Here is a 17907-nt window from a genome sequence, read left to right on the forward strand (position 1 = left end):
TACCACACTATGTATATTTACCACGTGATACCACACTATGTATATTTACCACGTGATACCACACTATGTATATTTACCACGTTATACCACACTATGTATATTTACCACGTGATACCACACTATGTATATTTACCACGTCATACCACACTATGTACATTTACCATGTTATAACACACTATGTATATTTACCACGTTATACCACACTATATTTAAACAAGTTATAAATTGATGAAAATGAGAAGAAAATATTCACAAGTTAACAGGTCTTACTTCAAACTCAAACCCGATACATGTGAAGTGGAGAAATATATGAACAGAGGAAAAATTTACACAGAGACCATTGAAAATATTGGGGACAACAACACAAAGGAAGGAATTAGTAATGTCATGTTCTCTAAATTTGAGAGGGGATAATTACAAACCCCCACACATACAAACATCGAATGATAAAAAGATGTTTCTAATGAGAAACTTTACCATTTTCTTGATATTCTGTGGACACACGTGTGAAGAATAAAGTTCTCGTTGAATGGTGATGTAATGATTGTCGACGCTAACTTAGATGCGGTGACTGTGACGACGGTTTGCTCAAAAATACCAAAAAGTGACAGGGCAGTTTACTGGTGGATTCATAGTTCATATTTTGTTTGTTTGTTTGTCTGTTTTTTCAGTGTATTTTTTCCCTAAACTTTGTAAATAATTTCAACAAATGATTTACAACTAACCATTTGGTTTGAGTAAACCCTCTGATATGGTCCGATCTCTCACAGACGAAGTAAGTTCGATTTTGACGATGTTGTTGATGTTAGTCTCTCGAATTGCAGCTTTTCTACGAGATCCCTCGGGACGTAGGAGCTGATAATGTTATTTAGGTTTATACCCCATTTGTGGTCAGTTTACCTACTATGTACCAAACCCTAATTGATATGGATGGACTGATGTCGTACTGTGTGATTACATAAAACAGGTTGTGATCTCCAGGGTCATTAACACACGCAGGCCAAATATGACTTTGTAGTTATGCGATTAGTAGCACCGCTCCGCGGGAATCGATTTTCGACAAACCGCGAATGGTAGTAATACTGTAGATCATTGTTCAGTATCGCCTGCTGCAAAGAAATATTAGATATATTTCATACATAATCCATAATTTTCAAGATCAAATCGAATCGATAAGGAAAGTTTGAAAATGTCAAAAATGTACCAGTGGAACATAATATCATGACGGAAATCCGCATCGCATGTTAAAAATCAACAAATTGAAACGGACAACGATATAAGCAATATCGGTTCTAGACCAATTAATGTCGAGTAAAGACGAGTTACCGACAAGATACATTCATACGACAGAGAAATGTGTGTAGCCTGATATATATAAGTGAACCGGGTGACCGATCTTTGACAACAGATAGCCTGCTCTGACTAAACTCCACCCCCGGTAGCTACAGCTGTAAGCACGGGTGTGGACAAAGATCGCGGAGGCGTTCTGTTTACTACAAATTACCGGCTCCGTTAATGAGGATCAGTTTATGAAATAGCCACAGGTCAATCGACATCTCTGGAGCCGTCAGCGGAATCGTTAACAGTGTTTGTGGTGAACAGATTTCCTGCTGTGGCTAGCAGCTGTATACCGTCCACGTTATCTATTTAACCAACAATGCAGTTTACAAACATTCATATCATAACTGTGATTTTAATTGTTATTATTATGGAGTTAATACTCGTGGAAGGTAAGTGATTTTTTTTACACAATTATATGTCTAGACATGAAAGAGTGTAGAGTTCGAGGTAGTCTTAATTTGCTCTGGTCCCAACACCGGACGTTGGTCAATTTGACGGACCGATGAAACTTTAGAGTTGGGGTTGTGGAGTGGAGGCGGGCCTTGTGTTTACTACCCAGGGAGGTTGATACGTTTGTAAATATAAATATGTAGAGGAACCCATACGCAGGAGGTTCAGATCAGGAGAGAGTGGTTCAGAGTTGGGGAGGGGGTTCAAAATGTGGAAAAGTGTCAGGAGGGGGAGTTCAGGTTGGTTTATGATAAGGGGAGGGGTGCTCAGTGTTAGGATAAGGAGAGGAGTGCTCAGAGTTAGGATAAAGGAAGGGGTGCTCAGAGTAAGGATAAGGGGAGGGGTACCCAGAGTTAGGATAAGGGGAGGGGTACTCATAGTTTGGATAAGGGGAGGGGTACTCAGAGTTAGCATAAAGGGAGGGGTACCCAGAGTTAGGATAAGGGGAGGGGTACTCAGAGTTGGGGCAAGGGTTAAAGGAAGGGTTCATAAGTGTTGTTCGATTTGAAATATTAGGGTTATGTAAGATAAAGATGGGAGGTAAAGAAAACGACAGTTGTTGCGTAATGATAGTGTAAAGGGGAGTGTGTGGTCTATTATAATGAAGGAGATGAGTGTTGAAGAAATGAAGGTATAGAGTAGTGGAAGGATAAGAGAACACGATCACTTATCATTGAATTAGTGGAAAAGTGAAGATATAACCCTCCCCCACAACTCTTATTATTCCACCACCACCACCACCACCACCACCACCACCATCATCATCATCATCATCATCATCATCATCATCATCATCATCATCATCATCATCATCACCACCACCACCACCACCACCACCACCACATCATCATCATCATCATCATCATCATCACCACCACCACCACCACCACCACCACCACCATCATCATCATCATCTTCACCACCACCACCACCACCACCATCATCACCACCACCATCATCATTGTCATCATCATCATCATCATCAATCATCATCACCACCATCATCATCCCCTTCTTCACCATCATCACTACCACCACCACCACCACCAACACCACCACCATCACCACCGCCAACATCATCATCATATTCACCACCAACACCACCACCATCACCACCGCCAACATCATCATCATATTCACCACCACCACCACCACCACCATATTCATCATCACCCCCACCACCACCACCATCACCACCGCCAACATCATCATATTCATCATCACCCCCACCACCACCACCACCATCATCACCATCATCATTGTCATCATCACAATCATCATCTTCGTCATCATCATCCCGGTACCTGGTCCGATCTCAGTATAACCATATAGAAACGACAGAGCTATCTGCTAATATAGTATTCCTATGAAAGTGATACCATCATTTAATGTACACGGAACACTTTGACGTCATGGATAGATCTACCACAACAATAAAAGTCTGTTTTATAAATTTCGTGATGGCGGTAGACAAGGAGTAGTTGATGTTCAGGTACCGCGACGACAAAAGATTGTTAATGTGTGTAACTGACTAGGTGTACTTAACAGGATATGGGTAACGAAGGTGACTTATTTATATATACTTTATATATAGAGAGAGACCAGATAAACTTGCAATGGCACGGATTTCCTAAACACTGTTACAGCAAATTATTTTTTGAAATGTAAAGGTACCGTTTAGTTTCATTTTCATTTGCCTCAAATAGTAATGATTCTTGACAACTGATACTGATACAAAATGACTTTTTTCATGCTTAAAGTTATCTGAAAGTGATGTTCGCCTTGATGTTCTGAAGATATTTACAAGATTTTTTTACTACCCTTTAAGCATAAACTGCCATGCGACGCGAGTAAGACTCTCTCATTTCACGTGTAGAGCGCTATTTCCCTGCACGTGATTGCATTTTTCAGTGTCCTATCTGACCACTCGTCATGGTGTTTTGGAAGTTAGTCTACTTACTACAAAAATTAAGTTTCTTAATGGATAAATGTGGTATAAAAGCCACAGGGATTTTACACGAGAATTTGTGCCAAACCCTTGTGATGTACGCCGCTAACAAAGTAGAAGAAAAATGACCATACCTAACTGTTAAGTTTTAGAGAACCCATAATACCACTTCCATTGGTTGGATTAAAATATCAGTTCGACAGCGGAGGAACAGCACCGTCTACCTCTTGACTTCCAAGATAGACAAGAAATGATATGTCCTGCTGGGGAGAAGATGTTTCGAGTTATTTGTTACCGTTTATTACGTCATAATCACAAACACTGTCTGCACGTCGTGTCTGGGCTGCTACAGACATCAACACAGAGTTGAGAATCATTGTCACATAATGCTTAACAAGTGTTCTCGTTCATAACGCTTATAGGACCAGCCACACTGGAATTACCACATCATTTAGGAGTCAGTAAATATTGGTCTCACATTTTGTCAAACGGCCAGTGACTGGTGTAACCTGTACGCTCTCTTTTGAATCACAAGTGGAGTGTTTACACCGCAGTAATCAATATCGATGGCCTGTATTTCACTTTGATGGCTGCAATAGCTAGGGCCCATAATCGATTTTGATTAGCAGAAATCTCTAGAAGAGCTATGATTCTTGTCATTTATTAGAATTCCTTGTAAAATATAGAAAAAAAAGTTTTCACCCTGGGGATTAACACCAAGAATGGCGCATGATGGACATTTGCCGAGTTAAACACATGTGCATTACATGAGATACATGTATGTATCACGCGACTGGGACGTTCAGTTGTGAGTCAGCGTAAAAATGATTTCCATGCACGGAAACAAACCAGATCAAATTCGATTGTTTGAGAATTCTGTCTGGTTCACGCCAAGTTATAATAATTGAATTCATATTTTGATTTTTGAATGTTTAAGATATTCCCATACAATATCGAACAGTCTACTATTTGCTATTTATGAATATGAAATGAATGTCTATTAAACAAACCCACTTCGTTCACATTCTTAACCAGCAGCTACTGCACACGGTTTACATGATAGACACGGATAGAAATGTCAGACATTCCATCCCATCGCATTAGGAGTGGATTTAAACTACATCTGACTAAGATGCCGTGTTGAGCGAAAGTTGGGTGTTGCATGCAATTACGTAATGTAAACCAATGTGAACGGTTGTGATGACAAAGGGACAGTTGATACAGGGTTTTGGTTTTGCGTTCGAATAAAAGTTAAAGATACGGGAATATGAATTTCAAGTTTTAAAAGTTAAGGATATTTGGCAATACGAATTTCTAATAACATTAAAACCATACCAAAAGGTGATTGTTGTTTGTCTACATAATTCTAAATTTGTACAAAATCATTATTCTTCTTAGTCTAATTCCCGTGTGTTTTGCTTTGAGTGACAACCAGCCACGTTGGCGGAGTATCGTCTAGGAGATAGCTATACAGACCGTTATAACGGACGGACATCCCTCGTGTATCAAACCAATCCACTTTTTATCGATATCACACCGCTTTCCTGACATTCTCAATAAGACAGCACATTCTAGTGAGTGTCCGTGGAGTGGTATAGCTAGACTGTCCCGCCATTGTAAAAGATCCACATGGTGGAGAATGATGCCAGTTTCATTTCCACGCAAAATAAGTGTGAAATAGACACATGGTTCCTGTATAAGCCATCAAAATTACTTTCCCCATGGCAATAAAGCTGTCTAAAGTATGTCCATGTCTAGCGGGAAGGCTGGAGAATATTTCAGGCTGGTATCGGATACTAGCACGGTTCAGACCATAAATATTTACTCGACGTTCTTTGAAAATTTATCGAATGATGGGGCAAGGGTTAAGGTACCTCCGCATCTAAATTCTGACATTTCCTTCATTAGTTTTGATTTTCCTCAGTAGCATCAAACATTTCAAGGCCCTTAGAATCACTAACGAGTCCTAGAATGACGAAATATTTACCCTATACAAGTAAATCCACACTTTTTACCGGTGTCCTTGTCTCACCTAGGGTTGAGACGGGGAAATTTTCCTGTCAGGACAATCAAATGACGTCACGGTAACCAATGACGTCACACATACGAGTACCAAGTAAAGCCAGCATGGTAAGAGAAATGTTATCATTCCAACTGCTCGTGTTTGCTTACATAACCATCTACCTCTCGGATTAAGGTCCACCTATCTCACCTCCAAAGGGGGGGGGGGGGGGGGGACGATTTCACAACACTGAACAGTTAACAGTTAAACAGTTAAATGGGGGGGGGGGGGGGGGGGGGGGGGCGATTTCACAACAGTTAACAGTTAAACAGTTAAATGGAAGTCGGTAATTATGATATTTTTTCACAAAAATAAGACGGAAGACGGTAAGTATAATTTCTAGCTACAGTAGTAAAACGAAAGGCATTTCTATCTACAGCAGTAAAGCGGAAGGCGATGAATATAGTCTCTGTCCACAACAGTAAAACGGAACATTTTGGTCGGATGCCATTGTTTGAAACTTTAGTTTTGTTTACATTCGCTTTTTATGAGAAAAAAAACACTTAAAACGACATTTTTTGACCGTATATAAAAATATTCAGAATGGCAATTTTACATCGTCCCTGACCAATCTCAGATGTTTAGTAGAACGTACATGGGAAAATGTGGAATGACAAAGGGCCTGGGGTGAAGGTATCGTGAGCAAAACAGGTGCACTCAATTACTGTCCTAACGGGTGCACGAGTTTGTTTATAAAAAATGTCGGCATTTCAAACCGCAAATGAATTTTTTTAAATGATTAATATAAGTCCTATGTACCTACCGACCTGCAGTGTAAGATCGTATTACAATAGATAAATTTGTGTTTTACTAAAGATCTTTGGAAAAAATGAGTAAGAACAATAGTAATCGTATATAAACGAAAAAAAAACCGTTTTAAGGAATTTCAGAAAGATATCTTAACTCCTTTTATAATTTTATAATATATTATATTAACATTAATATAATAATAATGTTATATCATTTTGCTGATAAAACCTGAAAAATAACATTTTAGATATAGCACTAAAATGACGTAATGATACACTATAAGTAAGATTATTGATCTAAAATCGAAAGATAAATGTTTATTTCACTGCCGTAATATCTGAGGTATAATGTGATTTAGTTTAACTATTCATGAAAAAAGGAAAAAATATTGTATCCTTATAAAAGCTATACACATACATCAGGCTATCATGGCCTGCTGAGGAAAGTTCGCCAAGAAATCATACATGTCAAAATAATGACCAGGTTTCATATTCGTACTTGTGTGTCGAGTTTCGTACCTAAAAGACTGGATTAAGTGAGACTCGTCTGAAAAACTAACCACAGAATATGATGAAAAACTAAGATAAAAACGTGAAAAAAAGACAAGACATCGGTGTCAAGTTTCAATCGCTGAATTGTTGATTTAGGTAGGAAAGGCTGTGGAAAGTCCTTCCTATCCAACTGTAATTTATTTAGTAATTTGTGGCTATCCTCTGATGTCCAGGATGTGTTTTCCTGTGGTTAAAATTATTTTAAACCTGCAGATTATGTAGACGTAATTTACATACTAACATATACCTGTTAACAGACAGGTCATGTCAGTACGTCCTCACCCATACCGGTACTGCTATGTAGACAAGTTTGACACGACGTATTGTTAGCTTATCGTAAGCTTCTATTTATCTGGAGATCTCTTTCAAAGGTTTCTATATCACGAAACAGATATTACTGTTTCCTTACGAAGCATTATTGGAAGAGTATTTGCCCCTTTTCACATTCCGGCTGTTTTGTTTTATGTCTGTAGGGAGATCCACTCTCACATTCCGGCTGTTTTGTTTGATGTCTGTAGGGAGATCCACTCTCACACTCCGGCTGTTTTATGTCTGTAGGGAGATCCACTCTCATATTCCGGCTGCTTTATGTCTGTAGGGAGATCCACTCTCACATTCCGGCTGTTTTGTTTGATGTCTGTAGGGTGATCCACTCTCACATTCCGGTTGTTTTGTTTGATGTCTGTAGGGTGATCCACTCTCACATTCCGGCTGTTTTATGTCTGTAGGGAGATCCACTCTCACATTCCAGCTGTTTTATGTCTGTAGGGAGATCCACTCTCACATTCCGGCTGTTTTGTTTTATGTCTGTAGGGAGATCCACTCTCACATTCCGGCTGTTTTGTTTTATGTCTGTAGGGAGATCAACTATCACATTCCGGCTGTCCACTCTCACATTCCGGCTGTTTTATGTCTGTAGGGAGATCCACTCTCACATTCCGGCTGTTTTATGTCTGTAGGGAGATCCACTCTCACATTCCGGCTGTTTTATGTCTGTAGGGAGATCCACTCTCACATTCCGGCTGTTTTATGTCTGAAGGGAGATCCACTCTCACATTCCGGCTGTTTTGTTTTATGTCTGTAGGGAGATCCACTCTCACATTCCGGCTGTTTTATGTCTGTAGGGAGATCCACTCTCACATTCCGGCTGTTTTGTTTTATGTCTGTAGGGAGATCCACTCTCACATTCCGGCTGTTTTGTTTTATGTCTGTAGGGAGATCCACTCTCACATTCCGGCTGTTTTGTTTTATGTCTGTAGGGAGATCCACTCTCACATTCCGGCTGTTTTGTTTGATGTCTGTAGGGAGATCCACTCTCACATTCCGGCTGTTTTGTTTTATGTCTGTAGGGAGATCCACTCTCACATTCCGGCTGTTTTGTTTTATGTCTGTAGGGAGATCCACTCTCACATTCCGGATCCACTCTTTTGTTTTTTTGTAGGGAGATCCACTTCACATGCTGTTTTGTTTTATGTCTGTAGTGAGATCCACTCTCACATTCCGGCTGTTTTGTTTTATGTCTGTAGGGAGATCCACTCTCACATTCCGACTGTTTTGTTTGATGTCTGTAGGGAGATCCACTCTCACATTACGGCTGTTTTGTTTTATGTCTGTAGGGAGATCCACTCTCACATTCCGGCTGTTTTGTGTTATGTCTGTAGGGAGATCCACTCTCACATTCCGGCTGTTTTGTTTTATGTCTGTAGGGAGATCCACTCTCACATTCCGGCTGTTTTGTTTTATGTCTGTAGGGAGATCCACTCTCACATTCCGGCTGTTTTATGTCTGTAGGGTGATCCACTCTCACATTCCGGCTGTTTTGTTTTATGTCTGTAGGGAGATCCACTCTCACATTCCGGCTGTTTTGTTTTATGTATGTAGGGAGATCCACTCTCACATTCCGGCTGTTTTGTTTTATGTCTGTAGGGAGATCCACTCTCACATTCCGGCTGTTTTGTTTATGTCTTGTTTTATGTCTGTAGGGAGATCCACTCTCACATTCCGGCTGTTTTATGTCTGTAGGGAGATCCACTCTCACATTCCGGCTGTTTTGTTTTATGTCTGTAGGGAGATCCACTCTCACATTCCGGCTGTTTTGTTTTATGTCTGTAGGGAGATCCACTCTCACATTCCGGCTGTTTTATGTCTGTAGGGAGATCCACTCTCACATTCCGGCTGTTTTATGTCTGTAGGGTGATCCACTCTCACATTCCGGCTGTTTTATGTCTGTAGGGAGATCCACTCTCACATTCCGGCTGTTTTGTTTGATGTCTGTAGGGAGATCCACTCTCACATTCCGGCTGTTTGATGTCTGTAGGGAGATCCACTCTCACATTCCGGCTGTTTTATGTCTGTAGGGAGATCCACTCTCACATTCCGGCTGTTTGATGTCTGTAGGGAGATCCACTCTCACATTCCGGCTGTTTTATGTCTGTAGGGAGATCCACTCTCACATTCCGGCTGTTTTATGTCTGTAGGGAGATCCACTCTCACATTCCGGCTGTTTTATGTCTGTAGGGAGATCCACTCTCACTTTTCGACCGATTAAAATTGGATGGTTTTATTACGATTTGAATAAAGTTAAGTACTTTCACACTGTATTTTCTTTTAGAAAAAATATAGTTTGATTTCCTTATTTCTTGTTTATGCCACATTTTGTAAATCCTGGAAGGTCATTGTTCTGACATTGGACATACACTGTAGTGCCACCGCACAGACAGTGGACACAAGTATGTGAGACATCTGTTCAAATTGAAAATAGCAAGCATATCTTTTCCTGTTTTCCTTCCTAGTAATGTTGATTTAAAACATTTTCTGTGATGTGTGTACAAAGCCTCATTTGAGCATGACTAGTTTGTCTGTATACGTTACTAGTTAGCAATGTCCACGAGAGTGAACACAAAGATGTCCTGTTAACCCTTTCTTAAACAATGCACAGTCGTTTAGTATGGTGTCAAGAAATCTCCTATATATCTTATAACTCTTATTTCAGTCCAGAATTTTATCTGCAAATGAAATAAAGTGTGTTGGAAATATTAATGTGAATGATAATAAAATTCCATATATATATATATATTGTGTATCTTTCATAAAGAAACTAATTATAGATTTTCCTGTTTCAGGGAGTTTTCAGTGTTTCCGGAAGCACAGAAAGGGCAGACGGAAGGAGTTTTGTAAAGGACCAATGAAAAATAAGCGGAAGTATGGTTCACCTGAAAAATGTTGCGCAAAAAGGGGACAAGGGTTCGCCACGAGAATAGTTAGTTTCCCAATTATCTTCTGTGAGATGTTGAAGAGAGAAAGTTATATTTAAACACACCACCAAAAGGCTGTTTAAAGATTGCAAAACGATAAACAACATTGCGCAATACTTAATCTGTGATCGGGGATAAAAGTCGGGTGCCTAAAGTTGATTGAATGGTATTTAAATTAACGTTAAAACACCTGTTTTCAGTACGTCTTCATTTCCAACAAAATGCTTGATAATGCCATCTTTTGATATGTTCTAACACAATGTACATATCATTCAACATTATCGCCATACTAATGTGTAATAATGGATGGCTTTGATGTTGAAATATGATTTTTAAATGATTTAAAAAAAAAAGAGGATACATTCAGATGAAGAAAATGTCGCCCCAGATTATATATGAATATTTTCTGTGAGGGTTGAAAGGGCGGGATGGGCCTGTTGACAGTAATTAAGTTTCCTGTTTTGTTTTTCAGAAAAAGATTGGAAAGAATCGGTACAAGTGTACTCCCTGTACGATTTTACTCACCACAACTACGCCGGTCACTACTCGTACGTATGACAACAAACACCACAACAGTGTCCATTTCATACAGAAAACAAAACAAGACATGTGTACTAATGTACGACATGTGACTATGTCAAAATATAACATACAATCTAATCGATGTTGATCTAATTTTACAGTTTACAGCCCTATAACTGCACTTTCTTCTGGCAGTTTTGTTTTTAAATGAAATTTTAAGAGAAAATGTCATAACTGTTACAACCGGTACTAAAATGTGTAGGAATAATGCCAAATCCAATAAAAAAGTTTTTTTTTCCAGCGATGCCAGACTGGGGTGAGTGGGGAGAATGTAGTACCTCATGTGGTGCCGGATGGAGATCACGGTATCGAATGTGCACCGACTGTGATAAGAACCACTTCAACAATGTACACTCGGAACCGTGCATGCTAAACTTCTACTGTCCAGGTACTGCAAAACGTTCTACTTTCAGTGTCTACTGTTAGCACAGAAACAGAACACATCTAGAATGGTATTCGAATCGGTCCGAGGTAGTACACTAAATCTTATATCGGTGAAGCATTTCAAGCTGTCTCTTTTGTAGTGGACGGTAACTGGGGGCCATGGTTTGGATGGACTGCGTGTTCGAAGAGCTGTGGAGGAGGGACCAGGATGCGGGAGAGAACGTGTAATTACCCCCCTCCCACCCACGGGGGCCGGGACTGTCCCGGAGATGCCGGGGAGGAACAAGAGTGTAACGAGGCTCCGTGTTTAAGTAAGTTGGACGTCAGATACCTTTTTACAGTCATTTTTTATCATTATTTCTACAGAACAAATCAAATTACATGGATTTTTTCTTCAAACTTCGATCTCCTGTTTTTGGAAACCTGGAGCTTCTGTGATGTTTCTAAAAATAAACTAAAATTACTTCTCAAAACCTAACGAATTTGTGAAGTACACATTACAGATGTGCGTGTAAAATTTTACCTATATCCCTAACATGGCCACTACCTACTTGTGGGATTTCGAAAATGTATATCTAATAATGCTGTTTCCGCGAAACTCCTAAATGTGCATGCCAGAGAGGGATGTCGGTTATCATAATCTTTTGGTTAAATTATATTTTGATTAAAAAAGAGATAGAATCTGTACTTTTAAATTTTCATAAACATGTGTTCTCCTGGCGAGATACTTACAGTTATACAAGTATAGTAACATCTTCGGTGGTACAGAGGTAGGTCCTTATGTTTGATACATACCACTCCAAGTGGCTGTGCTGTGTCAACGCAGTCAGCAACCTTAGGGTCATACTTGCATGGTAACCAAGAAGTGGTATTTTATTTCAGTAAACTCGAACAAAATGTGAAGTGATCGAAGTTACTGGTTTATTTTAATTTCATTTAAAATCAATTTGTTGTTGAATACGGACGTCGTCAGCCTTTCTAGGTTTGAACTATAGAAGTTTGTCAGTAGAATTTCAACAAAGAAAAAAAACTGTTTTAGTGTCTGTAAACTTGGTGAGTTTAAATTTACATCAGTCTTGCTCCAGAGAATCAACAGAGTCCGTATCTGACAATGTCCTTTTCTGCTGTTCTGTTTTCAATGTAAAATGCTCTGTAGGTAACATTTCGTGTCCTTTCGAACACTGCCCCAGTACGACTTTTGTGCTCTAAGCAGGAAACGACTTCTTTCTAGCAATTTCTGTAATTTTTCGTCCATATCTCGATTTTCAACGGTGTTATGTCTGCATTCATATGGCAGTCTCTGGTTACCGCCGCTGGCCAGACATATCGATGTTTTGTTTGGCCGAATCGCTTTTATGTTGATCTTTGATTTCTTTCAAAACGTCATGAAAAGTATCTGGCATAAGTCTATGGCGGAAGTTCCACGGAACGGTACGGTCGCGATCGATGTCTCAGAGATCTCACTATAGAGATCCAGACGGGCTTTGAACCATCGTGGATCCATGCCCTTCGACTTCTTCGGCTCGCACATATGATGAATTTGGATAACGATACCATTCATTGCGATTTTAGTGTAGAACACAAGCGTGTGACGATACCGACACATATATTTCCTCGGAAGCTGCATTTTTTCACGTGACGTAATTATTTTCCATGACGTCATAAATGTTACTGGAAGTATGACGTCATAATGATCACAAATGATTAAAGAAATTGAAATCGTCGATCACGTGACATCGTAAATGGTTAAAATTTTCATATTAGACCAGCCTCCTGCTGGGCTAGGGTTGCGGGGTAAAGATGAAGATCACGGTTGCTCTCTAGCGGCTTCTTTGTAAAGGAATCTCGATCAAAATTTCAGACACTTATAAAGGATTTTGATATCTCACAAAAAATCAAGTTTCAAGGTGGTAGGGTCAAGGTCAGTGTTACTATTTTTTTTTATCTTGTCAGTACTCCAGTAGTTTCATTCCTTAGGAAATTCGATTAAACCTCAAATGCATATCAATGACCAGCACTCTAGTGGTTTCATTCCTTTATGGATGTGATAAAGACAAGGTTAAATCGCGAGGGAATTGGTATCGTTTGCGATGCCTTGTGATCGAATGTTTATCTTTTGTTCTCACATTTTCATATTGATTTGCTGGTCTTCGCAATTAAATCATTTACTTTGAGCATTTCTGTCATTTTACAATAAATATTGCTTGTTGACAGTTAACGGAAACTGGGGAGCGTGGTCCCATTACAGTCTGTGCAGTGTAACATGTGGATCTGGCTCGATGACACGGACACGCCGGTGTGACAACCCGACCCCGCGTCACGGGGGGAAGGCCTGTCCGGGGTCGGGTAGAGACTCAAGGAGATGTACCAACCGACAATGTCCACGTGAGTTTCAATCAGCAAATCTGATTGGTCAAGTTCGAATAGCGTAATGAACACTGTATTTACAAATATAAAAGACTGTCTTTGAAATATTGATATTTTCTGTTATAGAGCATGGAGGCTGGTCACTTTGGGGATCCTGGAATAATTGTCCGGTCACTTGTGGGGTAGGACAGAGGATGCGAACCCGGGAATGTAATAGTCCTCGGCCCCTGTTTGGTGGCCGAAAATGTCAGGGCAGGAGAGAGGAGGTGCTTCGATGTGATGCTGGCCGACCGTGCCCAAGTATGTACAGTTGATATAACCTAAATTTACACAAACCGGGATGGTTTGCAGCACTTACAACCTCTGTGCTGTTATATACCAAACGAAGTCATACTTAAACAGCTTCTTGATTGGAACCTCAGTGATCTTCGAAATGCAGAATTTTGCTCTCGATATCCTCTCCATAAAAATGTCTGAACAAACTCGAAGGCAATTATGAGCTAGACTTAACTGCTACAGAACACAGCATACCTGTGATCTCTATGATAAAAAGTAAAAGGAGACCCGCGGTATTACCACGGGCCTTGCGTATGGTCTGATTTATTCCAAAGGCGAAGAGAGAAATTAAAATCGAAAGCCGCTTCTTTGGATTTCGAAGACGAAAACAACTTGGATGAAAGGGTTGATGTGAAGAAGGTATTCCAATTGTTTAAGGGTCAATAAATGAGGTTCCGCCAAAATTCAATTTTGACCAAGTCTTGTCCGCCATACACCAAGATTAGTAAGATATATATCTATATGATATGACAAGCTCTCAGGTCCCTGTGCGCAACTAACATTTAAAAAAAAAAAAAAACAGAGAGAGAGAGAAAATTGCCTGTCTCGCAGTATCAGCGATTTCGGTGTGAATAAAATGTTGTTTTTCTGTAGGAAACGGAGGATGGTCATCGTGGACAGATTTTGGTCGGTGTCGCGCTGCACGGTGTCAGGAGGGAATACAGATCCGGTCCAGGAGTTGTACAAGTCCCCGCCCAAAATACGGAGGTAGACCATGTGTGGGCCAACCCAAAGAGGAGCAGAGGTGTGTTAACACTATCAATTGTCCCAGTAAGTACAACACGTCGTGTGTTAAAATCTTCATGTTTTACAGCGTGTGATCTTCTAAACAAGGTATTTCATTTCGCTAAATGTGTGAGACTAGTTGAACGTATTCATTCTAGACCGGATAGTCAATCTTTATAAACAACATTTTACTGTTTTATTTTCATTCTTTCGTCGACTGATTCTATAGATAGGCAGATCTTTCCATATTTCATTAAAACATCTAGTTAATGAATACACTTTTAAATCGCAAATCATGTTATCCTAAATGTAAGTATATATATATATATAATTAGTTGAATTGATATTTTACCCTTGTATACAGTCCAGGGAAATTGGTGTGATTGGCTGGAGTGGTCTGCGTGCACGGCCACGTGCACAGGCTTGAGTTCCATGCAAGTGCGACAGCGGAAATGTGAATGCCCCGCCCCTAACACAGGAGGACAAGGTTGTTTAGGTAGGGAAAGTTGTGACCGTGATACGAGTGTTTGGGTGGAGAAAGCAGAATACTGGGCTGGATGAGTTGGCTAGGTAGAAACGATTCTAGACTTTAAATTTTTAGCTTTATGTCGAATGTATTAATTTTTATTCCGAATCATTTTGAGCCCTATCGACTCTTCTCTTATGTCTTAGATCAGCATGATTCTGACTAATATTCCGGAACCCAAAGTGGTAAAATTGAATCTGGGAGTAGAAAAATATTGTCATAAAAATGATCCTCTTTCGGTGTACTGTACTTTTAAAATAAATTTGGATGGATATGTTCTTTACATGCAATCTCTTATTAGTTAGCTGACGTTGTGAGATGATCTAGTGTATTCAAGACTTTAATAAAATGAATGAGAGAGAGAGAGAGAGAGAGAGAGAGAGAGAGAGAGAGAGAGAGAGAGTACTCCTGCATTAAAAGGTTTGTGTAAAATTATTTCCGTGTATGTCATACTATCCCACTGACACGCGACCATTACAGAATAATGTATACTGTCGCCCACCCACGTTATAGAATCATACGACGTCTCAGTCCCTATCCTAGTTAATTACTCTTTGTGCGCGAGACGTGTTGAATAAATTATACTATTAAATATACTCTATTTTAACTTTTTATTTATTTCAAATTTCCGGTTTTCGGATAAGCTGTGGTTTTAAAGCCTTTTTACGACAGTAATAAATAAACATGTTATGAAGATGAAAAGGATTGTTTTTTTTTTTCAATTTCACAGGTGAGAGTTTTGAGGTTCGAGAATGTGTCAATGTTCCCCCCTGCAGAGGATTGTCGGAGTTTTTCCCAGACGGTAAGATTTAAGGATCAGATCACGTCCATGTGATTCCGTTCACGTGATGATGGTACAATATACTAATAAATACGTCCATTTCGTTAGATTTTGATATCACCATGAATATTAGTGAAAAATAATGTGCAGTTTTATACTTACATAAAACATCCCTTGTTTTTGTCCAGGCGATGGCGGACGGAGAGGGAAGGGAGGAGGCGATCTGTTCACTCCAATCACTGGTTCGGGAGATGGAAGTAAAACAAACGGTGACCAGGTAACTTTATCCCGATTAACTATAATCCACGAGTATTTCTGTGTTTGTCTGTCCAGAGTTCGAACAATACAAAGACAATGGTAATTGCAATGCTGTTTTATACAGCTGTGACCGTCAAGTGTGCTCTAGAAATCTGTATCATCATGTAATTCAATGTTAATCCATCTTCAATGTTGTATTTTGAATGGTCCTCGTTTGTGCAATGATTTCTGTTGAATACCTACAATATCCCCATCCCTGGTCAAGCAGCCAGTCGAATGTTGAATCATGTCAATTTTTTGTTTGTTTTTGAAGGAAGATGACCTAGAAAAGAATGTTGTGAACGAACTGTGAATTCGTTTTAACGGAAATTCGGATTAATACACGAGGAAATCGTTATTCTGTCTGTCTAGTTCGCTCGCGGTACCTTCTCTGTGGGACCGACCACAGTGGGTATGCTGACGTAAAAGTGTTCTGTGTGGAGGGGTTATATCAGAACTGGACAGGTGGAATACAAAGACATTATCGAAACAGAGAAAAGACATTGGTTTGTTTGACGAATTCTCCACCATGGAGTCCAACTGTACATGAGCATTCCAGGACAAACATGGTATGGGAGACCTGTGGCGGAACGTCGTGGATATTTCTTGGCTGTACATGTCACAAATACAGTGTACCGCGTAGAGCGTCTGCTGGTTGATCTATCGTCACAAACTATTTACACCCGACACTCATTTGTTCATTTAGATGAACATTAAAATGAAAAAAAGTTGTGATTTATCAAATTTCAGGTTTCTACGCTAGAGTAATATATCTTTAAAAATTCCGTTGTATATCTCATTTTAAACTATATACATGTTTTTTATTGTCACTAAGTGTTGTGTAAATATTCTTCATATGTGTCTGTATCTATAGACTCCTTGTTTGTCGTCACACACTGAAATGTAGACCCTTTCCTAAAGTGTGGAACCTTAAAATTCCGAGACAACTCACATTTTTACGCACATCAAAACATATTTGTAACATAAAACAAAATGTTTAATCTCATAATTTTATGCACCTCACAGGAATGATAACAATCCTAGTATTTTGAGATCGTTTTTATAGAAGAAATAAAATACTAGATATTAGACAATACATTATCATTGGTCCACTTGCTTGAACAATGGAAAATTTTAACCTTTTATTGTCGGTCATTAAAATGGATATGGAAAACCCAATTTCTGTAGGTAACCATATATATTGATCTTTTATCAGTTCATACTTTGAAGCTGATACAACTTCCATTGTATCTGTAGCGATGATTATCTTGCCAATGTGTTGTACCTAGAGTAAGTACTTGGTGGACGTCTTTTTTTAAATAAAATTACTAAAAACCTGAATTTGTGTTATTCCTTTAAGTAGGTTAACAATCATTTTTAGCCAATCATTAGATTATGGGCTGTTCAAATTACCGTTCGTTCATAAACAATACTTACCATCGTAATTTCATGAGAACTACAGAAGGGATATATTTCTTCCTCAAATTTAACATGAATCTTCCATATTTGTGCTCATCAAATACTGAGTTCGGTCGCCATTTTGAATCTTACA

The 17907-nt window shown here is 39.3% G+C and overlaps 1 protein-coding gene across 1 annotated transcript; it reads left to right on the forward strand.

The window, feature by feature from the left end:
- Window positions 1-1093: 1093 nt before the first annotated feature.
- LOC132558798 (coadhesin-like) lies at window positions 1094-17696 on the forward strand. The gene is made up of 12 exons (XM_060223403.1): window positions 1094-1730; window positions 10225-10361; window positions 10829-10904; window positions 11180-11326; window positions 11463-11633; window positions 13537-13707; window positions 13816-13989; window positions 14620-14796; window positions 15116-15247; window positions 16008-16079; window positions 16247-16335; window positions 16630-17696. Exons 1-12 carry the CDS (start codon window positions 1658-1660, stop codon window positions 16666-16668), a joined length of 1458 nt encoding a protein of 485 aa, XP_060079386.1. The 5' UTR covers window positions 1094-1657; the 3' UTR covers window positions 16669-17696.
- Window positions 17697-17907: the final 211 nt, after the last annotated feature.

Source organism: Ylistrum balloti, unplaced genomic scaffold, assembly GCF_031769215.1.
Source record: "Ylistrum balloti isolate Yb309-2 unplaced genomic scaffold, AGI_CSIRO_Ybal_v1 Utg370828, whole genome shotgun sequence".
Taxonomy (NCBI): Eukaryota; Metazoa; Mollusca; class Bivalvia; order Pectinida; family Pectinidae; genus Ylistrum; species Ylistrum balloti.

Excerpts from the sequence above, each read along its gene's own strand:
- LOC132558798 (XM_060223403.1), top strand. The coding sequence starts at position 1,658 with ATGCAGTTTACAAACATTCATATCATAACTGTGATTTTAATTGTTATT. Across the intron at positions 1,731-10,224 it reads GGAGTTAATACTCGTGGAAG|GGAGTTTTCAGTGTTTCCGG; the intron begins GTAAGTGATTTT and ends TTCCTGTTTCAG. Across the intron at positions 11,327-11,462 it reads GCTAAACTTCTACTGTCCAG|TGGACGGTAACTGGGGGCCA; the intron begins GTACTGCAAAAC and ends TCTCTTTTGTAG.